Source organism: Pseudorasbora parva, chromosome 10 (assembly GCF_024679245.1).
Source record: "Pseudorasbora parva isolate DD20220531a chromosome 10, ASM2467924v1, whole genome shotgun sequence".
NCBI classification, from domain to species: domain Eukaryota; kingdom Metazoa; phylum Chordata; class Actinopteri; order Cypriniformes; family Gobionidae; genus Pseudorasbora; species Pseudorasbora parva.
In genome coordinates this window covers 34093822-34119857 of record NC_090181.1, presented here as the reverse complement: position 1 = coordinate 34119857, position 26036 = coordinate 34093822, and the positions used below count along the sequence as shown (strand labels likewise).

The following is a 26036-nucleotide window of genomic DNA, read 5'->3' as shown; positions in this document are numbered from 1 at the left end:
TATTGAGAAATTGTTTAGTAGGAATGTGCAGAACTACATATCTTCATTGACTAGATTGTGGGTTGCATTAATAATGGCTGCGTGACACAACTTTAGTTATTGTATTTAAAAAAGGAACTTTTCTGACAGTTTTACTTGGCTTTTTTAGTTTTAGTGAATTAAATACAGTGCCGAAATCTGTAAGGTTTCAAATTTTTTTGAAAGAAGACCTTTATGCTCTGCATTTATTTGATCTGATATTACATAGTTTTGCCATTTATATTTTACCATATACTGTAAACTCTAATGCTCAAAATAATTGGTTTAAGTAGGACAAACTTAAATAAAAAAATTAGTTATGAGTATTTAGCACTTTCTTTTTTTTCTTTCAAGTTCACAGAACTGATATATTTTAAGTAAACTGAACTGAGTTTTATGAAATTATTTCTTTTAATTTAGACCAACTGAAGTTTAACTGAAACTGGGCTGGGATTTATATTCCCTGGCATGCTTTGCCCATGGCACTCAAAAGGGAGAGTAAATGCTAAAATGAAGTGTTATATAATGTTTTTTGTGCAAGACCAAAGTTAAGTGGGAGATTTAGTAGCGATTAATGTTTTGTTATGCTAATGTGGAAGAGTTTCTGTTAATGTGGGTTCATGGTAATAAGTGGGGCATGCAGCTTGGTTTGAGAGCAAGTATATTAAATGCTTTATACTGCTGCACTCATTCAGCAAGTGATATACCCTGCTTTACCATTTTCACATTTAGGGCACATTAAGATTTAAAGTTAAATGTATGAATCGGTGTACTCAAACATTCCAAGTTAAGAGCAATTAAAAGGTATAAGTACAACATAAAAACTGCCAGTTCTGCTTACTTAAACTTTGAATTTCTTAACTTTAAAAATTTGAGCTAACTGACTGCCTTCATTTTTTTTTTTTAGCTTAATAATTTATAACTTATTTGGTTTAAAATTGTCACATAATCCTTCAGAAATAATTATAATATGCTGATTTGCTGCTCAATAAACATTGTCCGTGTTGAAAACAGTTGTGCTGCTTAATATGTTTGAGAAAACCATGAAACAGTTTGAAGGACTCTTTCACGAATAGAAACGTCAAAAGAACAGCATTTATTTTAAATAGAAGTGCTTTATCCAACAGTATAAAGGCAAATTCAGAGCAGTCATTATCAGTTCCTCAAATGTGTAGCCAAGCCATTTGTCCAGTTCTTTATGTATGCATTTCAAGTAATAAAGTAACATCCTTGATTATTATTCTTCGTGGAATGGGATTTGACGAGGGAAATTTTCAGATGTAGACGTGTATTTGTCCAAAGGCCAGTTGTAATTGGCCTGTGGGTGAGAAAGATCCATGTTTTGATTAATCAGGGTAAAATCCTTCATCGTTACGGTCTTGAGCATTTCAAATAGACTCAAAAGGTCCATCACGGAGGTGAAATCCATACCTCATAATAAAAGGATTGAAAGACGGCAATGATTTACCTCAGATGGCCGCAGCAAAGGAAAAATTCAGTCCATTGTAACTGTGCCCGTGTGTGAGTCGGCCGCTCTTCTGCATGAGGAAGAGATGAGATCATTCATTAAAAGTAGATGGCAACTGTTTGTTGTTTTCTCCCTCCACTCAGACGAATCAATTGTAATTTTATGAATTTATGACGTGCTGTGCCCCATTGTTGATATACAGCACCGACTCTAAGAGAAAACTCTCCATAAAGAACAATGAGGGTATGTTATTGAGCTAAGACTCTTATATTATTAGATCTAAGATAAATTGTTAAATTCTCCACCAAAGTTTATCCACCAGACTGAAGGTGAAGCTGTCCTCACAGGTTTTACACATAAGAACGAAATGTCACAAGTAAGATCCATCCCTTTTACATCTACACAGCAATGAGTTGAAGAGCAAATTCATACTTATATATTCAATTATTAAAATATTATGACTACAACATTTTAGGAGAAACATCTGCGACAAATGTGGCTTAATCACATTTAAGTATGTAAAAGTGGGCTTAGATTAAGCCAGGATTGTGAATTAGTTCAATTAGGGCATTTAAGGAACTTTTATAAATGAACCTTAGAATAAATCTTGAGACAAAACAATGACAGTGACATTTTTTAAGATATCTCAGTTGATGTTATTGTCAGTTAAAACAGCTCAAACATGCATTTTAGTCTGGGAATACCTAGTCTCAGCCTCCGACATCATGCCCACAGACCGTTTTCTGGAAACACCTCAGGAGTTTTGAAGTCGTCGTCTGATTGGTTGAATTCTACAGGATGTCCGCAAGCCTCGTGTGTTGCGTCCTTTTACGGTCCACCTGAAAACAAATGCCCTGATGCCAAACTCCCTCATGGAGGAACGCCATCGTGTTTACAACTGTGACAATGAGCATTTACCAGGATCAACTATACCCTGGATTTTCAAAAGTACAGTTTGGTACGGAAAGTATTCAGACCCCGTTAAATTTTCCACTCTTTGTTATATTGTAGCCATTTGCTAAAATTATTTAAGTTCATTTTTTTTCTCATTAATGTATACACAGCACCCCATATTGACAGAAAAACACAGAATTGTTGACATTTTTACAGATTTATTAAAAAATAAAAACTGAAATATCACATGGTCCTAAGTATTCAGACCCTTTGCTCAGTATTTAGTAGAAGCACCCTTTTGATCTAATATGGTTTTATCAAAAATTTTATGTGGTTCAGAGTTTCTCTTTATTAAAGGGGGGGGTGAAATGCTGTTTCATGCATACTGAGCTTTTTACACTGTTAAAGACTTGGATTCCCATCCTAAACATAGACAAAGTTTCAAAAACTAGTGTTGGACGTTTGATAGAGTATTTCTGTGTCAAAAATACTCCTTCCGGTTTCTCACAAGTTACGGAGAGGTTTTTTTCGAGTATGGCTCAGCTTGATGTTAATAGACCGGAAGTTCCTTGAATGGGCCGTACGGGCTCTTCTCCCGGTTGGGTGCGCGCGCACGTGACTAGAGCGAGAAAGGAAATGCACGCCCATAAACACTGCAGATCCAGTCGATCCAGGCGCAGCGCTCCACTTTATTCCTATGGGTGACTTCAACGCTTAAGCACAGCATTCCGGGAAGGCAGCTCTGCATTTGACCCGATTTGAACGCAGAAATGACGGGAAGCTTCACAACATCGTTTCAGTCGCGTCGCAAAAGTGGATCTCCACTGTTCACTGCTGTCAGGACTTCACCAAATCATACCAAAGAAGTGTGTTTTTGACGGAGCGGTCTCAGTGATAAAGGTTCGGTCCTGCTTTGGAAGCAGCCGGTGAGTAAAACTGCTTCAAATGTCTCTGCTGTTGGCTATCGTCGCGTGAGTAAACATCAGTAAACGACACGATGGCGTGCTTCGTCATTCAAACGCGCTAACGGACTCTATTGTTGTTCTATGTAAGTTATAAAGTTACACTAGTCTGACGTGCAAAACCGTTTTGCTTGCTACTGCTAAGGTTTAGTCGCATACAATAGTCCATAAACCGAATCATGTTCTCATAAACTGCGAGTAAACACACACAAATGTTGACAGGCCACTAAATACAGTACATACCACAGAGACGGATGTCCTGCTGTTGCTGTTTCTCCTGTTCAATTTATTTCAGCCTCCGAATGATTCTGGATCATATCTGTATTAGCTGAGCTGGATAGCCATGAGTTTCTCCACGCTTGAGGACGTCACCGCTTTGCGCTCGTCATTCTTTAGCTCCGCCCACACGATACGCCTCCAGGCACTCGTTTTTTTCCGGAAAAACTCGGTACAGCCCATATTTCTTTTATAAATATAATAAAACTAAAGACTTTTCGGAGATATGAAGGATGCAATACTACTCTATAGGTACTCAAGATTGACATGAGATTGACTGAAACTGAGTGTTTCACCCCCCCCCCCTTAAACAAATTTCCTTCATTGTATCAACTCAAAATTTTAATTTCAATAAACTCAAAATTTTAAGGCAACCAGGGAACTTACTTTTTTAAGTTAAACCAACAAAAACCAACAAAATAAATGTACAGTGCAGGAATTTAATTTGACCTCATGATTCTCATTTGCTCTGACATGCACTGTGAGCTGTAAGGTCTTATATATACCTATATACCTTCACACTCTAAAAAATGCTGGGTTAAAAAATACTCAAGTTGGGTTGAAAATGGACAAACCCAGAAATTGAGTTGTTTGAATGGGTCCATTCACTGTGAGTTCAAACAACCCAATTTCTGGGTTTGTCCATTTTCAACCCAACTTGAGTTGTTTTTAACCCAGCATTTTTTAGAGTGTGAAGGTCTAGATCTGCGGACTAGGGACTACCTTCAGCCTTCTCTGTGAAAGCAGTGGAAAATGTAAACATCTCCTGAATTATGAAAACATGAATCCACCATGTTGACCTGAAAGTAAAAATCATAGAAGACTGTTTACGCTTATGCCAACTATAGCTCCCCTTGTGGCAGCATGTAGAATTGCAATGCACATTATCAATTCTCAAGAAATCAAGCTTGTGAAGACATTTTTATGTACTTGCATACAGTATGTTTTGGGCCTTTGGACCAGAAGAGACTTTGTTTTATTTGCTCTGGAACTCTCAGGCCAATAACGGAACACATATATATCTCCCTTTATTCCAATTTCCGCCTTTTAATGTCTACCTCAACAAAACCTCCAGAATTTGAGCATTTTCATTCTCTCTGTGTGTCTTGATCCCCCTGAGCGCGCTATTCAGTCTAGTGGATAAAATATTCTAATGTGTGCTGTTTTTCTTCCATTCGGTGTGCTTAAATATTACAAAGCATTTAATTATAAAAACTGAGAACAGACGCAGTCCTGGGACTGTCAGTGGGAAAAATAAATGTACAATCAAAATTGCAATTACCTGCAGAATTTCAGGGGTAAACACATCAGCAATCTCATAACAAACACAGGCTAGTTTGCATTCTAAAATGAATACAGTTAGATCCAAAGCAATTTTCTCTTATTTATCTTAGACGCCATGCATAAATAAAGCAAGGGCATTGAAGCAATTAGCATAATTAGACTGTGGTGGTCAGGCCCTATGCGAGTTCTTAAGAGGCATCGCGGAGGTGTGTGTGTGTGTGTGTATGCGCGCTGTCCGTATTGAAGGGCTTCCCGAGTCGTCATTGTTAGAGGTTTTCATGCAGAAGAATGCAATCAGTGTTGTCTGTGCGAAGGTCCACATTACCTGAAGGACCGCCGTACCCCGTCTGGACTGGCCTTGGGTCTCCAAAACAAAACTTTACCATTATCATGTATCTTATGTATTGTGCATGAATGCATAGCAAATTTGCAGCAGAACAACAGCTGCCACAATTTCACTCTTTTCTTTTTACATTAAAAGGCCAAACTTGGCAGAAAAAAAACATAATGATTTACAATTCTTCTCAAAGAGACTGAACTCGTTATCATTGTTTAAATAAACCGTCATCTTGCATACTAATGACCTTACGTATACTGAGGGAATCGTTTCAGCTTGTTGCCTGAGTATTTGTATCGAAAATGGAAAATAAAGATATTTCCAGTGCAGCACATACAGATGATAATGTAAGTACGAAGTGTATCCGTGCTCTTAAAAGAGTTTCTTTGATGAAGGCATTGCATATGTGGCTCTGATTTTAAGTAATAAATATCATTAAAATTCATTTCGGTCATTGCGATCATGAATGATTTTCAGCCAGACTATAGTGAATATCTCTAGGCTGCTTTGTCTGTTTCCCATAATACACTCATCTTTGATTCTGTTTTTCATTATTGCATTTTTTTTTTTCATTCTGCAGGATCCCTGCAATATTCCAGATTTATTTTTTCCCCATTTCCTGCAGGATTTAACTGTTTTAGCTTGAGGTTACATGGCAGGACCGTCACAATTCGCACGGCCAAGACATGCGTCATGCATTTTGATTTTATTCTAGTATAAAGTTAACATAAAATAGACCTTTTGTTTCTAACAGATCAAACAGAAATTAAACTTGCTCTGCCTCATAGCATTCTGATAGATAAAATCATGTCCTACATTTTATTTTTGTTAAATATCGTTTTTTCATTCGTAAATGTCACTTTATGCATGTATTATGGGGAACATCTTTTCATATGTGCATATGTTTATTGTCGTCTCTTAACGGGCAGTTCTTCCTCTAAATCAAGTCAAGCCCCCTATTTGTTTGTACTGACGTCATATTGTTTTTTTAAGCCTGTGTTTAAACACATAAGCATTCAAATGATGTTTAATCCTCTTAGAGTTGAGCTAAATCCCCCCCTTAACCCCCCAGATTAAACTCAGAAAATACTTCCTCTTCCCGAGCCTAACCTGGATGAAGCCGAGACGTGTTTGTACGGATTTCTCCCTCTCTCTTTCTCTCTATCTTTGCTCATGATAATACGTGCTGGCCAGTCTCAGCGTTTTCCTTTAGCCCAGATATTATTGTCCTGTGTCATCACCTGAAGGTGACTGTTATCACTTAATTAAATCCTGGCGCGGAGGGAAGTTGAAACAATATTGTTGCCTGGTCACCCGAAGGAACTTTTTAAAAGTTGGGTAGTTTGTACAAGGAAAGCCGGCGTTCGCTCCTCTGCTCCTGGAGTGCTTTTGCCATATCATCTCAGATGAACGTGTTCTAATTTAGATTTCATATTTTCAGCTTTCCAGCAGGTAGTGTGTAAAGAGACAACACTTTTACAATTTAATTATTTATTGATTACATTTTTGCACTTAATAGAATAGAAACAAGAAATTAGTGGGTAAAGATAAATAAACAAAATTCGGTTTTACGGAAGCTAGATATTTTGCTTTATAAAGTTTTAAATATGGATATTTTCCTTACAAAACCCCGATCGATTCTCTTCAAAAGGCCTTTATTAACCCCCTGGATATGTGTGGAGTTTGTTTATAAATGTATTTATTGATCCATTATTACATACACGTGTGTGTGTGTGTGTGTGTGTGTGTGTGTGTGTGTGTGTGTGTGTGTGTGTGTGTGTGTGTGTGTGTGTGTGTGTGTGTGTGTGAGCCTGTTTATGTGGTTTATGAGGACACAAATTTGTATAACTACATGGGTATTACACTGGTATTACACTATAAATGTGGTTTATGTGGACATTTCAAATGTCCTCATAATTCAAATAGCTTTAAAAACATACAAAATTATGTTTTTTTGAGAAAGTAAAAATGCTGAATGTTTCCTGTGATGGGTAGGTTTAGGGGCAGGGGCAGTGTAAGGGGATAGAAAATACGGTTTGTACGGTATAAAAACCATTACGCCTTTTATTTTCCTTTACACACTGCACACAGCAACAACTTTTAATAAAGCGACCAAAACTGCCTGCCAACTGACAGACGAACTGACAATGGCTTTCTTATTTAGGTTTAAATAGCCTAAAAGGTAATGTGGTGGATAAACATTAATAAACCGTTTTCTCATAACATGTTAAAGCCGCGATCGAAATACAGAACATCACACGAATATATAAAAGAACATTTTGATAAATAAACCTAAAAAAATACCTGCCTAGAGAGGAAAAGAACACTTTGAGTGCGTTTACATGCACGTTCTGAAGCCGATTGTGCCTAAAGCGGGTGAAGACGTACGCGAAGCTCAGCCCCACTCGCCTCAGGATCTCACTCACACCGCCACCTGACGCGCACATTATATGCGAGCTCAGTTTTGAATTGACTGACAGCTGCACGAAAGTGCTCTGTGGTGAAGCAGGATTTTAAACAACTTCCTGAGTGGCCGCGGACAGGCGCTGAATGCTGCCGCCGGTGTGTGTACACTCATTGAACGTGTTCTAATTTTAGAGGCGCGGTGCGAAGCTCAGCGACCTTAAAGGGGTCGCACACCGATGCTCAGCTCAGCGCCGCGACACGTCTTTAAAATATTGAGCACCCCCATTTTGCCAAAATGGTATGATCCTCGTTTCATAACACCCGCGAAGATTCGACCGTGAGATCGGTGGTCGAATCAGGCTCCGCATATCGATGCATCGAATCTTCGACTATTCGGGGTCACCCCTAATATATATATATATATATATATATATATATATATATATATATATATATATATATATATATATATATATATATATATATATATATATATATATATATATATATATATATATATATATATATATATATATATATATTAAATCAATGTATAATGTATTTATATGATATATTTAATACATTAAAATACATAAATACATAATTATTTTTACATTTAAATACATTTACACAAATAATGTTTTATTTATTATTAAAAATGTTCATATTATTATTATTAATATTATTATATACATTTAATGGATATATTATTTTAATTATATTATATTTGTTATATTTATTTATTTAATATTATTACTTACTTATTACTGCGCCGAGTCAAAGTACTCTCAGAAGTGCTATTGCGCCATACATTAAGAAAAGCGCCACATTTTATTCTGTCATCATACTAGGTCGTTCAACTATTTGTGTAACTGTATTTAAATAGGGGAAACATGGAGGTGTTTGGTCGCTTCTAACTTGATCTCTGTTTGGTACCATAGTGAATGAACTGGGCTTAGTGGGCTAAGCTAAATGCTATCAGATCGTCACCGCGCGTCAGAGTTATTAATTGCACACACTCAGACGAGAGATGTATGCATCATCTCGTTTTAGTTAAGGTAATAACAGTTTAATATGAAAAAGTGGTGGAGTATCCTTTTAAGGTACTGAAATAATTAGTTAGCATGAAATGAAAGTTAACTTTTCTTTTCATCCCTATTGTGATGTGTAGCTAAGTGAAATGGCTTCTTGAACAAGAAAAAATTTAGGGTGGGACTTGATTTTGGTTTGTGGTTTGCTATTGGTCGATCTCATGTGAGTGACAGGTTGCCCCGCCCTCGCACCAGTAAACACGTCATCGGAGAAAAGAGATGGACGGTCGCTGGAAGAGAAAGGGGAAGTTGTTTTGATTAAAGATGACGTGGGGCATGATTTAAAAAAGAACAAGTGCTCGGATAAATAAATTGTGCAAAAGAAGCATTTTGATGTCATGCCGACTTTAGGAGGCACCGGAACCAGAACAGTTCAAATGTTCCCAATTCCGATAATGTGGATGCTGATATATTTTGTGAACTGAGGATTTGCTAAAAGGTTGAGTGAGAACCAAGCAGCAGGATCGGATACCCTCACACCTTTTTTAAATGGATGCTTGTAGTAGGTCATTTGGAGTGAAGCAGGCCAATAAATATGCCATGTCGAGTACCTCCACAGACCCCCTCCCCCCAACGCTAAGCCCCCATATGAAATGAGCAATCTAACTACGCTCTTATTTGAAAGAGGTCTCGGCGAGAGGTATGATGAGTGATCTGAGCATCTTCCGTGCTCGTGCCTTCAATAAAGAAATCAATACCGCGCATCCATATTTGCACATTTCTACATGGCTTGTCAGCCTCAAAATTGACTTCAGTGAAAAAGATCTCTCACGGCTCCCGTGGCAATTTAGAAGTTCTGATAAGATCTCTTTTAACACCTCTCATCTGTCTTTCTCTCTCACACACATATGTAGACACTTTGGCTCTTTCTTACTGTCTGAGTCTCGCTCACGCTGTCTATTATTATCAGCCTCTCTAGGTTGAAATTTGCATCAGTCGAATCAGATTTTTTAATAATCATAAGTATTGGGTCGCGTACAGTTTGAAGATAATGCTTATTTTGAGCATAATAATTGGTAGCACTAATGTTTTGTCAGTATATTACCCAATATCAGTCTAGAAAAGAGAGCATTTAAGCAGCCTACTTTGTGCTGTCGTAACCTTTTCAATAGAGATTGAAAAATATTGGCATTTTTGTCCAGCACCGATGGGATAATTGTAAGGATGTTTATGTGTCTGATAATTGATTGGCAAAAAAATTATATATATATAATATTATTCAGATGAATAAAAGTTCATGTTTTATAATGGCAGGGATTGTTACTCTGTTTTTGAACTCCATAAAAATGCATCTGTCCATCAAATAATGTGCTCCACACGGCTCTGGGAGTTTGTGTAAAAAAAATATCTGTATTTAAAACTTTCTAAAGTAACGTTTCAGTCGGTCGCCTTCTGTATTCAGTTTATGGGAAAAGTGTTGAAAGTGCCTCTGCAGTTCAAATGCTTACGCTACCAGGTAGGCTCACCGACGTCACGTCGCGTACGCATCTTGAACTCCGAGAAGGCACTTTCAACACTTTTCAACGGAAGGCAATTAGCTGGAAGTTTAATTAAAAAAGTTTAAAATATGAATATTTATCTTACACAAATGCAACAATTTGCTTCAGAAGGGCTTTATTAACCTCCCAGAGCTGTGTGGAGCACATTATTTGACGGACAGATGCATTTTTATGGACTTCAGAAACAGAGCAACAATTCCTGCCATTATAAGGCTCGGATTAGCAGGACTTTTTTTTTTATATATAACTCAACTTTTATTCATCTGAAAGAAGAATTGAGGGTGAATAAATCATGGGCTATCCCTTTAAATGTCCAACTCCAATCAACTTGGCTTTATAAGGAATTTCAACTTAAATTATATCAAACTGACTTGATTCACTTGAAGTTGAATCTCGAGTAACTTAATTTATTTTGAGTTAAAGTAATGTGAAAACATGTTACCACTTATTGATCATATCATTTGTGTGTGTGTGTGTGTGTGTGTGTGTGTGTGTGTGTGTGTGTGTGTGTGTGTGTGTGTGTGTGTGTGTGTGTGTGTGTGTGTGTGTGTGTGTGTGTGTGTGTGTGTGATACTTAGTAATAAAATAAAATTTAGATTATTTAAATATAAATTATATTAATATATTATTAATATTATATTATAATTATATTTATTACAATTATTTTTAAGAAGTCAATCAATCAATCAACTTTATTTATATAGCGCTTTTACACTGACGATTGTTTCAAAGCAGCTTCACAGTGACAGGACAATATTGCAACAAAATTAGATTTGTCTGTACAGTCGTTCTGGAGAAAACAGTGATTTACATTTACATTTAATCATTTAGCAAACGCTTTTATCCAAAGCGACTTACAAAAAAGGGTAGAGCAATAGAAGCAACGAAACAAACAAGGCCAACAACCTGTAAGAGCTGTAAGAAATCTCAATTAATTAGTACAGTACACAACATCTTTTTTTTTTTTTTTTTTTTAGCCAGCTACAACAAATACTCACGTACGGAAAATACAGAACACTGGATTTTGATAGCTATGATAACAACCCATTAGGACTAAGGCTGATGCCCCAACTGTTGTCGTTAATGCGGATTCAGTGGCCCAATGGGTTGGTTTTGTATGGCATTCTAGCTAAACGCGCAGCAATAGCCATCGACAGCAAAAACTCACGTACGCAAAATACAGAACACTGGATTTTGGTAGCTATGATAACTATGTAACATACACGCCTGAAGGCACAAATCCGGATGAGAGACGTAGATATGATCCAGGAGTGTGCGCTTTTTGGTCGTTGCTGTGGTGATCAGTAAGTGCTATTCTGTATTGGTCAAGTGCAATAGGAAAAGTGCAATTGGAAAAGATGTGTCTTAAGATGTTTTTTAAAAATGGCTACAGACTCGGCAGCACGAATTGAGATCGGCAGGTCATTCCACCAGGTGGGAACGGTCCAGGAAAATGTCCGTGAGAACGATTTCATGCCTCTTTGGGATGGAACCACGAGGCGCCGCTCATTCGCAGAAAGCAAGCTTCTGGAGGGTGTGTAAGTCTGAACAAGTGAGTTTAGGTATATTGGTGCAGAGCCAGTGGTTGTTTTGTAGGCGAGAACTAGTGCCTTGAATTTGATGCGAGCAGCCATTGGCAACCAGTGCAGTTTGATGAAGAGAGGCGTAACATGCACTCTCTTCGGCTCATTAAAGACCACTCTCGCCGCTGCATTCTGGATCAGCTGTAAGGGTTTGATAGTGCATGCTGGAAGCCCAGCCAGAAGAGCATTACAATAGTCCAGTCTGGAGAGAACAAGAGCTTGAACCAGGAGTTGTGCAGCCTGTTCTGATAGGAAGGGTCTAATATTTCTAATGTTGTATAACGCAAATCTGCGGTCTGCATAAGTGATGTTATCAGCTTATGGTATTTTAATTTATCATAGAGTGACAATGTTGGCAGATCAGTATTATAGTTTATAGAATTAAACAAGACCTAATTAATTAATTTTATTTGTATATTTAGTTGAATAACTTGGATCATAATTTTAGTGTCCTCAACTGAGCAAGCCAAGCCAAAGGCGACAGTGGCATGGAACCAAAACTCCATCAGGGCATGATGGAGAAAAATAAACCTTTAAAGAAACCAGACTCCAAAGAGACCCCCCCCCCCCCCCCCCCCCCCCCATGTATTATGTGCCAGTTCTCCTCTGGCCTATTTAACACACCGTGTATGATTATTATTCTGGCCACCTTACAGGTCAGAAATCATATTAGATCGGAATATTCAAAAAATCTGGGTATTATGCAAGAGACGTGGGATGGCGCGTCGATTACACAAGAATATGAAAACTTGAAAGATTGGAGTTATTGCGAATATTAAGAAATTTTTATATTTTAATAGTAAAAAAATAATTTTATATGCTAGTAATTGTTTTAATTTATTCCATTATATTTAACTGGTTGCAATTTTATTTTTTATCTTTTATCTGATTTTTTATTTATATTTTATTTAAATGAATTGTCAATTAATTGAATGATGATGAATTAATATTGCCTCTTGTTAATGCTATTTTTGAATAACTAAAACTACAAGAAGCCACTGAATGCCATTTTTATACTTCTTGAAATCATCTAAATGTAATATGTCTAATTAAAACACATTAAACTCATAAACTCATATCCTCCAACTTTTTGTTTTGACTTACTGTATTGTGGAGGGGTTTAAGTCTTATTTCACAGTAGCCCAATGCCTGTGAGAGCGACTCCACATGCCCGGGTTTGGCTGACTCCGTGAGAAGTCTTAATTGCTGTTGTAGTTCTTCATCATGAAGGCTGTTGGAGTTTGGATGGAATGGAGGGATGAGATTGAGGGAGATGAACATGTGGCATCTCCCCCATCGCCAGCTGTCCAGCTCCTCTCTGCCTCTCTCTCCCTCTCTCTCCCTCTTCATTTTGTCTGACCTAATAGTTAATGATATGTTAATAGTCAATGAGGCTGGTTTGGCCTGGCGTCCGCTGTGTGTGTTAATGTGGACGTGCGGTGGCTCTGGCCAGGGTGCAGCGACTAGATGGATGTTTACCAGCTTGCGTGTCCTTCAGCTCACGTATATTTGTCCTTTGTTATAGAAAACACAAGGCTACTGAGTTACAGGCCATGTTTACTGTTGTTGCAGTGAAAGGCAGGTATGTTCATGTTTGAGGGATTGTGGTGTATAGTTGTACCATTTAACTATTGCTTATAGTGTAGACGAGACGCAAGCTTTCTAGATTTATTTAAAGTTTAAAACGAAACAAAACAGCATTGCCAATTCATGCAATTTCTGTAATTTGACATTTCTGTGAAAAAATACGGGATCATTTTATCCATCAGGATTTGATAGGATAGCTATTGAATAGTTATGACATAATTGATTATATTATTCTGTTACGCAACAAGGTGGCGCAACAAAATTATTAGATTTTTTTTTTTTTTCATTGTTTTGAAAAATATTTTTTTCTTTAGAATAATATTCACAATAACGCCAGGAAAATGTACCTATTATTTAAAGTCAACATGAGAACTATTTTATTCCTGAGATTTGACATTTGACATGGGCTTTGGTTACATCGAAAGAGAAAAAGTTGTTCCAAAGGCAGAAAAAAATATATAAGATTTTAATTTTAAAGCTGTTCTTTTTTTCCCCTTAAGAATAAAGTGCTCAATAAGACCAGGGCCATGTATTATTTAAAGCCAACATTATTTCTGTGATTTGACATATTTCTGAGGATAATAAACAACAAAAATGTTGGGCTAAAATCTATTATATTTGGATGAAATATCAGAAGAACACTAATTTATTGTCTACAATAAACCCAAAAAGTTATTTACCTATTATTAAAAAAAAGGTATAAATAGGGTAAAATTTGATTTTGTGTTTGATTGTTTTGATTTTTTTTTTTTTTTTTCATTTTTCATTTAAATTAAAATTAAATTAATTTAATGATGCTGAATTAATATTGCCTCAATAAAGAAGCCTGAATTACTCATTTTAATTTATTACACATTTAATCTTAATCTAGATTCTATTGCTTTTGCTGCCTTAGGTCACGTGTGCAGATCCCAAACCGTTGCAGAGCTTCATTTCCCTTCTGTGAGACACTTTCTTCCTTCTCTCAGCACTTTAGACAACAGAGAAAGAGAGCAAGAGAGAGAGAGAGGAGCTGCTTGCAAGGCATGACTGCTTTAAACAAATGACAAAAAAGGCCCATCTTAATGTTACACTTTTCTCCCCCAGAAGTTTGTCTGGCTAGTGATTTATTGTGCACTTTACACAGTGGTTAGCCAGTAAACAGAGGCCGTTTATCATGGAGGGGAGCCAGGCGGAGGCGCGCAGTGTTCCTCAGAGACCTGGCCCACAGATGCCGTGCATTTGAAGGAAGAGCAGGGACGAACAGGGAGGAGATGATTGCAGACTGGCTGGAGGTGACTGCTGCGGGTCCTTCCTGACAGCCAGGGCTGCGTCTTCAGGGACGTAGGAGGCTGTGTCTGAGTCTCTCGCAGGTCATGAAGTCGAAGAGAGACCCTCCACTGGGGAGGAGACGGTGGTCTCTCGATGTGTATAGATAAACTGACAGGGCTGGAGGAGAAGGAGAGGCCCGTATTTGTGCTCGATAAACATGATGCACCATTCAAGAGAATGGACTGAATATATAATTTCACTGTATTTTTTTTTACACTGATATTTTTCAGAGAGATGGATGGATGGATGGATGGATGGATGGATGGATGGATGGATGGATGGATGGATGGGCAGGCAGATGGAGAGATGAGGGGTGGATGGATGAATGGATAGGCAGGCAGAGAGAGAGAGGGATGGATGGATGGATGGATGGATGGATGGATGGATGGATGGATGGATGGATGGATAGGCAGGCAGGCAGATGGAGAGATGAGGGGTGGATGGATGAATGGATAGGCAGGCAGAGAGAGAGGGATGGATGGATGGATGGATGGATGGATGGATGGATGGATGGATGGATGGATGGATGGATGGATGGATGGATGGATGGATAGGCAGGCAGGCAGATGGAGAGATGAGGGGTGGATGGATGAATGGATAGGCAGGCAGAGAGAGAGGGATGGATGGATGGATGGATGGATGGATGGATGGATGGATGGATGGATGGATGGATGGATGGATGGATGGATGGATGGATGGATGGATGGATGGATGGAGAGATGAGAGGTGGATGGATGAATGGATAGGCAGGCAGAGAGAGAGAGAGGGATGGATGGATGGATGGATGGATGGATGGATGGATGGATGGATGGATAGATAGGCAGGCAGGCAGATGGAGAGATGAGGGGTGGATGGATGAATGGATTGGCAGGCAGAGAGAGATGGATGGATGGATGGATGGATGGATGGATGGATGGATGGATGGATGGATGGATGGATGGATGGATGGATGGATGGATAGGCAGGCAGATGGAGAGATGAGGGGTGGATGGATGAATGGATAGGCAGGCAGAGAGAGAGAGGGATGGATGGATGGATGGATGGATGGATGGATGGATATAGATAGATAGATAGATAGATAGATAGATAGATAGATAGATAGATAGATGGATAGATAGATAGATAGATAGATAGATAGATAGATAGATAGATAGATAGATAGATAGATAGATAGATAGATAGATAGATAGATAAAGCAGAACAACTATTTGCATCAATGATTATAATAATAATAATAATAATAATAATAATCATCATCATCATGTGATCATGTGACACTAAAGATTCAGTAAATTCAACGTTGTCAGCACAGAAATAAATTATGTTTTAAATATATTAAAATACAAAACAGTCATTTTAAACTGTAATCATTTTTCACAATATTATTTTGAAAAATGGTATATAGTATATATTCAGTATAAATATCTTTTTTCAAAATTTGTCATGTTGATGATGTCACAACCATTAGAATTGTCACATGCAAAAGAGGCTAGCAGGTAATAACAGATGTAACAAAGATGTTTGTCTTGAGCATATTTACATAGAACATCAATTAAAAAATAGCTCAGATGAATATAAGAGCTCATTCTGTATGAATGGCCCTGAGGGTCAGAGCGAGGGCGAAAACATGGTCAGCGAGGGCTAATTTACAACCACTTTAGTGCAAGAAACCTTGACTGATATTATAAGTGGACTTCAGGGGGGAAATTAAATGCTAAATGTGTAGAATTTAGTCCCTTGAAGCTTTTTGTTGCTGCAAGTAAGGTAAATAAGCATCCGTGTTAGCGTAGCATTTATGTTAACGCATCTATATTGGCATATTAGCATTTCAAATGTAAAGTGCGATATAATGGGGCAGTATTAGCATTAGCGCAGTGTAATGTAAAGCACAAGTCTAACACATCACCTCCAGCAGATGCGTGCTCAGGGAGGAAGTGATGCGCTAGCGGGCCGCCGTGGGACGTGCTGTTGTCAGCTGCATATCAGCACGCTGTAAATAGCCCGAGGCTGCTCTGTTTTATCGGCGAGTAGAGACCGCACGCTCTCTCGCCAGCTGCCGATGCTGCTTTAAACTCAGAAATAAACGAGAGAGGGATGCTTTCCCACCCCGTCTGTGTAAACCTGATTTTCATAAAAAGGTGATCAGATCAGCTGTGACATTGCGCACAATACCTTGGTTTTTTTTCCTCTTCATTCCTTTCTGCCATTTTCTCGCCCGAGGTGCATCACTCTACGGATTATCTGAGGCGGTGGGGGACAATATGTAATTAACCCATGTGACCCCAATGCCTTAATTGTTGACTGTTGGAGACCCGACAGCAGCACCTCCAGCGGTGATATTTGCTTCCCTTAGCCCAAAATTCCTAATAACCCAACACGACCACTCTTTTCTTATGTTTGTGACTTTTATTGATATGGATCAGGGTTTGTTTTGCAGAATATTTATGTACTATTGGTCATGGCGTCTGCGATCAGAAGCTGCTACTGCTATTGTGTTGCATATTAATTGCTGGCTTCATCTTGCATTGTTTGTACTGCAGACATGAATGATGGCTCAGATGTGATTGATATCTAAAATTGCGGCTTTTTGAGGACAGGTGTGCTTAAATTGATAAAACTGGAAAAATCAAATGGGAAAATGAGCCTTATCAGGAGACTAGTAACACATACTACATTATAAAAAAATATTATTTAAAATATTATTAATATATTTAATAATATATATTAATTAATATATAATAATTAATAATATATTATTAATATAAAATATTTTTTTTTTTTTTTTGCCTACTTAAGATAATAGAGATAATATTTTTAATTTCGGCAATTCATATACATTGGACTAATCATTTGGATTTAGCAAAGTAACTTAAGTTTAGTATTTTTGATCATTTTCACAAAATTTTCATGGCCTCCAGAATGTTTAGTTTGATTAAATATCTGAAAATGGAATATATCCAAAGAAATAACAGACCCTCTGCTTTAAAAAAGAATACATTGAGCTAGAATAAAACTAGAACTAAAATTGTTATATTATTATTATATTATAATTATCCATTTGAAAGTGGGTAGGTTTAATAAAAAAAGCATAATTTTGAGAAAAAAGCACTCTGGACTTCTAATGGGGTGGGAAGAGTCCAGCTCCACCTCTCTGGACATCTAACAAGGTGGGAAGAGTCCAGCTCCACCTCTCTGGACATCTAATAAGGTGGGAAGAGTCCAGCTCCACCTCTCTGGACATCTAACAAGGTGGGAAGAGTCCAGCTCCACCTCTCTGGACATCTAATAAGGTGGGAAGAGTCCAGCTCCACCTCTCTGGACATCTAATATGGTGGGAAGAGTCCAGCTCCACCTCTCTGGACGTCTAATGGGGTGGGAATAGTCCAGCTCCACCTCTCTGGACGTCTAAAAAGGTGGGAAGAGTCCAGCTCCACTTCTCTGGACGTCTAATAAGGTGGGAAGTGTCCAGCTCCACTTCTCTGGAAGTGTAATAAGGTGGGAAGAGTCCAGCTACACTTCTCTGGACGTCTAATGGGGTGGGAAGAGTCCAGCTACACCTCTCTGGATGTGTAATAAGGTGGGAAGAGTCCAGCTACACTTCTCTGGACGTCTAATAAGGTGGGAAGTGTCCAGCTCCACTTCTCTGGACGTGTAATAAGGTGGGAAGAGTCCAGCTACACCTCTCTGGACGTCTAATAAGGTGGGAAGAGTCCAGCTCCACCTCTCTGGACGTCTAATGGGGTGGGAATAATAATAATAATGCATTCGATTTATATAGCGCTTTTCAAGGCACTCAAAGTGCTTTACATTGAAGGGGGAAATCTCCTCAACCACCACCATTGAGCAGCATCCACCTGGATGATGCGACGGCAGCCATATTGCGCCAGAATTCTCACCACACACCAGCTGATTGGTGGAGAGGAGACCTAGTGATGAAGCCAATCAGGATATGGGGATTATTAGGAGGCCATGATGGACAGAGGCCAATGGGCAAATTCGGCCAGGATGCCGGGGTTACACCCCTACTCTTTTTCCGAAAGACGTCCTTGGATTTTTAATGACCACAGAGAGTCAGGACCTCAGTTTAACGTCTCATCCGAAGGACGGTGCTCTTTGTCAGTATAGTGTCCCCAACACTATACTGGGGTGTTAGGACCCACACAGACCACAGGGTGAGCACCCCCTGCTGGCCTCACTAACACCTCTACCAGCAGCTACCTAGTTTCCCCAGTTGGTCTCCCATCCAGGTACTGACCAGGATTAGCCCTGCTTAGCTTAAGTGGGAAACCAGTCTTGGGCTACAGGGTGATATGGCAATCCATATCCATATCCAATCCAGATGGAATAGTCCAGCTACACTTCTCTGGACGTCTAATGGAGTGGAAATAGTCCAGCTACACCTCTCTGGACGTCTAATAAGGTGGGAAGAGTCCAGCTCCACTTCTCTGGACGTCTAATGTGGTGGGAATAGTCCAGCTCCACTTCTCTGGGCGTCTAATAAGGTGGGAAGAGTCCAGCTCCACCTCTCTGGACGTCTAATGGGGTGGGAATAGTCCAGCTCCACCTCTCTGGACGTCTAATGGGGGTGGGAATAGTCCAGCTCCACCTCTCTGGATGTCTAATGGGGTGGGAATAGTCCAGCTCCACTTCTCTGGACGTCTAATGGGGTGGGAATAGTCAAGCTCCACCTCTCTGGATGTCTAATGGGGTGGGGATAGTCCAGCTCCACTTCTCTGGACGTCTAATGGGGTGGGAATAGCCCAGCTCCCCTTCTCTGGACGTCTAATGGGGTGGGAATAGTCCAGCTCCACCTCTCTGGGTGTCTAATGGGGTGGGAATAGTCCAGCTCCACCTCTCTGGACGTCTAATGGGGTGGAGGGATAGAGTTGTCGGTAGGGTTAGGGTGTCGTTGGAAATTTGATCTCCGCCCATTAGATCCAAATTACATTTGCTCCTCCTCGCTGGATGTCTAGCAAGGAGGAGCTAGACGTAAGCTCCACCCATTTGCTCTGCAGTGAGCAACTTCTTGAAATTTCCTTCAATGGCGGAAAATATTTTTTACAGTTTAGAGACTTGGACAAGAAAGCAACCATCCAGAAAACCTGAAAACCACCGATGCATTCTAGAAACCATTTTTAGTGAGATAGTTTGAAACTGTATCTTGCTTAAAGAAGCTAAACTACAGTAAAGTTCTTGTTTTGTTTGTTAATTATCGGCTTTTTACTTGGTTTGTGACTAACAGCATTACCTAGTTGAACCTAGTATGTAAGAAATGTATTTCAGTGAATCATAAAAGGGGCCTGCAATGTCACTAGACATTAAGAAATCATGTTCATTTCAAATACTTATATCACTGACAACAGTAGTCCGGCCAGGATATTGTCATTTAAAAGTTGTTTTTGCAGCCCTCAGCTGATGTTGATGTTAACATGTTATGTTTTGGCCTGAAGCTCCACCCTCCACCTATCGACCAATCACGATGTCAGTAGTGTTTCGGCATCCGGGTTGCCAGATCTGCTCTAGTTACCACAGCGGCAGCTACAAACATTCCTGCTGGATCCTGCAGCCTATCTGGCAACCTCGAGACAGGGAGGAGGGGGAAAGGGGATAGTGATTGCAGTACCAGTTTTGGCCACAATCTTACATACACTTCCTTTAATTTTCCAACTTATAGGCTAAGTGAAAAAACATACCTATAGCTACATTTTTTCAGAACTACAAAAACGTATCCAAAAATGCAGTCCACTGCTGTTTCCAGTTAAAAGGAACAATAGGGATGTAAAACCAAACAACTTTTGTTCCCTTTCACACAAATGATGATATCAGAGGCATATTGTTGATTAATAAAGATGATGTTATGACCTCAGAACACATTTACCATAATACATGATTTTTAAAGTATTACAGTAGGACATAGGGACTTTAAGCAGCAGCTGCTGATGAAGCGTTCTGGTGTTCTATTGCGCTTGTGCAACTTTAACTGCTACTTTGTGACATTCTACAGCAACCGTCTATAGGAGAAAACCTGAGTTGCTGTTGCTGTAGTCACTAACACGTGACAGATTATTTTGTATAGTTATGTGGCATTTTGATAGCATCTGTATATAATTTAATATCAAAAGCAAGCGTTTTTGTGCTTTTTTTAATGTATTCTGTTAAATTATTAAATGATCCATTGCGCTGTCCTCTTTATTGTTCATTAGTGATTTTTGCGGTCTTTGGCTACGGAAGTTAACAGTTTATATTCTTCTCGCCATTGCCGTTCTATCAGTAGCTGTTGCTTAAAGTCCCTATTTTTTATAACCAGCTCCATATGTATGGATTTTCTGATGTAGCAAATTAGTTTGGTAGCTCATCTGGTACTGCATTGCACTTCTAGAAGCATGATAAAATGGCATTTTAATGCTTCAGTAAATGTTTTTTATCTCACATTTGCTTTTGTTAACGCTATACGGTTTAGTGTAGGTGGTAAGTTATTTTCATACACAATACAGAATTAACCTTTTAGTGCTTTCATGGAACTTTCACTTGGAAAGTTCCATGAAATCTGCAAGTAGCAACATAATATAATTGGCAAAAAAAGCCGTCACATGCCTGCTGTTTGCTGTAAGTGTGGATTGTTATTTTCAGTCAGAAAGCTGAAGCTGACGGCAAAACGGCGGTGGCGCTGAAAACAGAACCGCTTGCCAAGCTGTGCCTGTAGCTCACACCATGCAAGATAAAAAGTGATTTTTGCAGCTGCGGTGTGTCATTGACCAATCAGAGGTGATTTTGTTCACAATCACGCACTTTAGCTTTCATATGTTTTTTGTGTGTGCTGTGAAATGTTTCTGTTATCTTTTATCTGTTATCTATGACACTGCTATCTTTGTGCATTGAAAAAAGGGTTCTCTCCAGAATGTGAGAAATGACATTTTTTGAGAAATGAATTCCATTTTTAGTTAACATGCTGGTTGAATACAATATGTACACTAATTGGCACAGCGATGCAGTGTTGTTTTTCCCCTTAAACTATTTGAGCACAAATCCTGCCCACAGCAGAATCTAAAGATTTCATTTGTCAATCACAGCGCTGATTGCCAACATAATGCTGAAACGCACATAGATTATCGATAAAGAATTAAATGTAGGGTGGGAATTTTATTGGTTGTTGATTGGATAGAGTCAAATCTGTATGAGAGTTTGCAATGGAGTGTGAGAAAGGGGAGACGTCTGTCGTTTCATCAGAAGATCAAGTTATGTTTTGATTAAAAACGGTCAAAAATACATTTTAAAATTAAACATGCACAGATTTATTGTTGACAATAAATCAATAGCGGTTTAATAACATGCTTTTAGAAAATACAATGAATGTATGATGAACATGCAGACTTTCCCTTTAGCATAGCATTGGTAGAACATCCTAATATATGGCATAACTTAATTTAAAACATTTGTGATTAACAGTGGTGTAACCGGACACAAAACTGACGGTTTCTTTACGTACATTGATTCACGGTTCAGTTCAGTACAGCAGAGGGAGAATACTTTAATGTAATTAAGTCATTTACTGAACAAATTGTCTCTTTATTTATTAAACAGTGGTTTACTAAACACATTGTTTATCTGTATATAAATAATAAATTCAATTATAGTCAAATGTTAAAAAAAAATCTCTGCTAATGCTGTAAACTATAAAGGGAGCCTTGCACATTACTATAATATTAAAAGTTAACAACAGAGGCCACAAACCTTTAGCCTAAATTATTTTTTATAATATATTTAGAATTGTCAATCAATACTCAAATAACAAATTGTTTGCAAATATGTAAACTGCACATGAGCCAGTTTTTGCATTAACTTCTAAATCTAATTATAAAATTGTTTTTACTTGAATTCATTGTTCAAAATAATTAATTAATTTTATTACAGAATTTTTTTAACATACATTAAATAATCAAGACCCCTAACAGGTTAAGTAAGATATAATGAATAGATTGGCTAATATAGTGCATATTTAGCAAAATATTTTTTTTTTTGTTTTTTTTTTTGCTTGCCTTAGGTAAATGTTAAGTGATATATAATTTACAAGCTGTTTTATTGACGTCTTTTTACCGTTGAAAAAATTCAATGGTAAAAGCGATTACACAAAGTATACACCGATTACAGGCATAACATTATGACCACTGACAGGTGAAGAGAATAACAATCTTACACACACCCACACACACACACACACACACACACACACACACACACACACACACACACACATATATATATACACCATTCAGGCATAACATTATGACAGGTGAAGTGAATAACGCTGACTATACTGACATCATGGCAACTGTTAATGAGTGAGAAATAATAGGAGGCAAGTGAAAAAAACTTCCTCATATTTGATCTGTTGGAAAAAATGGAAAAATTGCGATGGCTAGAAGACTGGGTCAGCCATCCATGTGGAGGTTACTTTGACACATACCACCTACCTAAGCATTATTGCAGACAATTCCATTCGAGCATCTGTGGGATGCACTGAACAAACAAATCCGATCCATGGAGGGCCCCATCTCGCAACTTACCGGTCTTAAAGGATCTGCTGCTAATGTCTTGGTGCCAGATACTAAAGCACACCTTAAGGGGTCTAGTGGAGTCCATGCCTCAATGGGTCAGGGCTTTTTTGGCAGCAAAGTGGGACCAACGCAATATTAGGTCATAATGTTATGCCTGATCGGTGTATGTTTCAGTAAGTTGTTTATTCCAACATACCATTAAAGAGGAAGAGATGATTGGTTTCAATCGCTTAAACTTAGTACTATAGTACCTTGGTATCTATACAGTGATCTGTCATGCCACATTAAAGAGCGATAAAAATAGACAGAATTTGAAAGATGACACTTTGTTTATTATCGATAGTAACAAAACACGGAGCTTATTGCGATTATTGGAGGCTACAACACTATATTCGTCCTGTACATATAAGACACATACCAAAAATTACACCTGTATTACTATTTAATAAATTGTCAAGGAAGAATGTAGTGACGTAAGGTAAAGATAGGTCTACCTCAACAATGGGCCAGTTCAATAACAGTGTAAAGTTCATCATTTATGAAACTTATGAATTATATTGAATTATATAATTCAAATTATGAAGCTTTCTCACAGATCACTGTGTAATTGAGTTAACTAACTCAAATTAATCTGGAAATACAAAAAAAATATCTTATTTGGCAAAAAAAAAAAAAAAAAAACCTACCTTTATTCATACGAATGAGGCGTTTTTTGCCTAATATTTATGTATTGCTCACACCATCCCTTAGAGTTGAGGCGTCTGTGATCCGGAGCTGTTAATTGATGTTGTAATTGTTGCTCTTTAATGATCTGTCAGTCGTTTCCACATGGGATACGCTTCTGTTTGCAATTCTGGGCTTGATGGCTTCTCTCTCTGTGCTGTGAAAAATAAGCTATTTGTGAGACTCTCGCCTGACTTGTTTCTTCTCTTTTCTCTCTTTCTGTTTCCTCCACAGTCCCTGGATGGATTTGTATTTGCACTAAACAAGGAGGGGAGGTTTTTGTACATCTCAGAGACGGTGTCCATATACCTGGGGCTTTCACAGGTGAGTGCACTTGAGATTTTAACTCTCCCATCTCTTTTCGTCCATCGGTGCGGAAGAGAATCTGGACAAATTAGTGTTAGATAAACTCCTGCGGTTTTGTTAGCTGCTGTTTAATTCGCAGCGTTCATCACTGCATATTTTAAGTGCCGGAGAGATTTTCTCATTGGAATGCTAGCGTGTTCCCCACTCCTGTTGGCTCGAGCCAGGGCCTTTCAATAAACAGACAGATCGGCGAGGTCAGACAGTGAGAAAGTGACCTTCAGAACTCTTGCGGTCCTGTCTAGCTGAGCTTCATCTCAAGTGCTAGCAGGCTTCAATCAAACCAGACACGGCTGCACAACAGGCAGATTCTGTTCACCGGTGGTTCAAAAATCCACACAAATCATCAGAGTAGTTTCTTGCTGTCCTTGTATGAGAAATCCGAACCACACAGGTGCCTTCAAAATGCTCACTGTACTGGTGACTGTAACGGTTTGCAGCAGTTTAACTCATTTTTGTCTGTCAGAGAGCTGGAATAATTTGGGCTGTGTTCTGGATGACCGACTACCACAGTTTTTGAAAGAAAATGATATGCAGCTTATATACAGTCCACAGTATGTGAGGGCCCAACATGTGCAGTGTACAACTAGGGCACACTACAAGGAGTAATGTATCCCACAATGCAATGCACTCGATTCGACCTACCATGTCTAGTTTGGAAAATGAACCAGAGGGATTTTGAAAAAAAAAGGATTCTGCTAAAAAATAGATGTTTTACCATCTTTTTTCTGAATTTTTTGAGCTCTAGCTCCAGGGCTTCCTTGGAAACTACAAATTATACTTCCGCATTTTTGTATCTCCGCCTACGAACAGTCCGATCAGAGGAGGGTTATTAATCGAACAAGTATTGTAAGGGTAGGTTTATCACTGAAAATTGTATCAGACCTTGTCTGCTCTTTAAAGAGCATATTGCAGGTTAGAGACTCCAGTGAGTCAGTGTATAGAAAAAAAATGTAGGACCTAGAATTTCTTTAAAATATACTTGTAAATACGCTAATAAGTCTTTTTGAGTCGTTTTTGTGAGAGAATTTTACTTCCGCATCTAAAAATGCGCAAACCGGAAGTGACATAACGAGAGGGAGTGCCGTGACTTTCAACCATAGGAAAACAATGGATCGCAATGGCAGTTCGGACGCTGAGGAAATTATAAATGTTTATTAATACTCATATGGCAGACCACAGCCATGCAATTATGACACACAATAAGGGACAGGCCAGGATTAGACAGAACAACGATCAGAGGAGAGGATTTGAGTTGTTGTGTGAGGAGAAACAGTGGAAAACAGAGCAGGTGAGAGAGTCTGCTCATAACATTATACGCTGTGCTCAGATTACAATACTTCGCAGATAATTATCATGTATCAGGCAATCGCAAAGCTGCTATTGGTCATCTAGGAGTATACCAATAACAGAAACTAATAATAAGTTCAGACCATCTGGCTTAAGTCACACTCGCCATCCACATTAGACGTTAAAGCCGGGCGCGGGGCGTAACGTTACCCGGTGCTGTTTTTGCTGACATATGAGCTCGCAGATGTTTTTCCCTCGCGTGGACATTGTGGATGCTCGTATGGTCGTGGCTCGCAGCATGTGAGGATAAACACGACGAGCCGAGCACGTTTCTCGCACCTCCCTCTCTCACGATATTTTTTAAACATACAAAATCAAAAAAAAAATCG

The 26036-nt window shown here is 38.6% G+C and overlaps 1 protein-coding gene across 4 annotated transcripts in view; it reads left to right on the top strand.

Annotated features, from left to right (window-relative positions):
* LOC137091488 (neuronal PAS domain-containing protein 3) overlaps positions 1 to 26036 on the top strand; it is a 406675-nt gene that overhangs the window by 241177 nt on the left and 139462 nt on the right. For all 4 annotated transcript variants that reach the window (XM_067455959.1, XM_067455958.1, XM_067455961.1 and 1 more), the window contains one exon: positions 24229 to 24318. In XM_067455959.1, coding sequence (XP_067312060.1) covers positions 24229 to 24318 — 90 coding nt within the window. The remainder of the gene's footprint in view (positions 1 to 24228; positions 24319 to 26036) is intronic.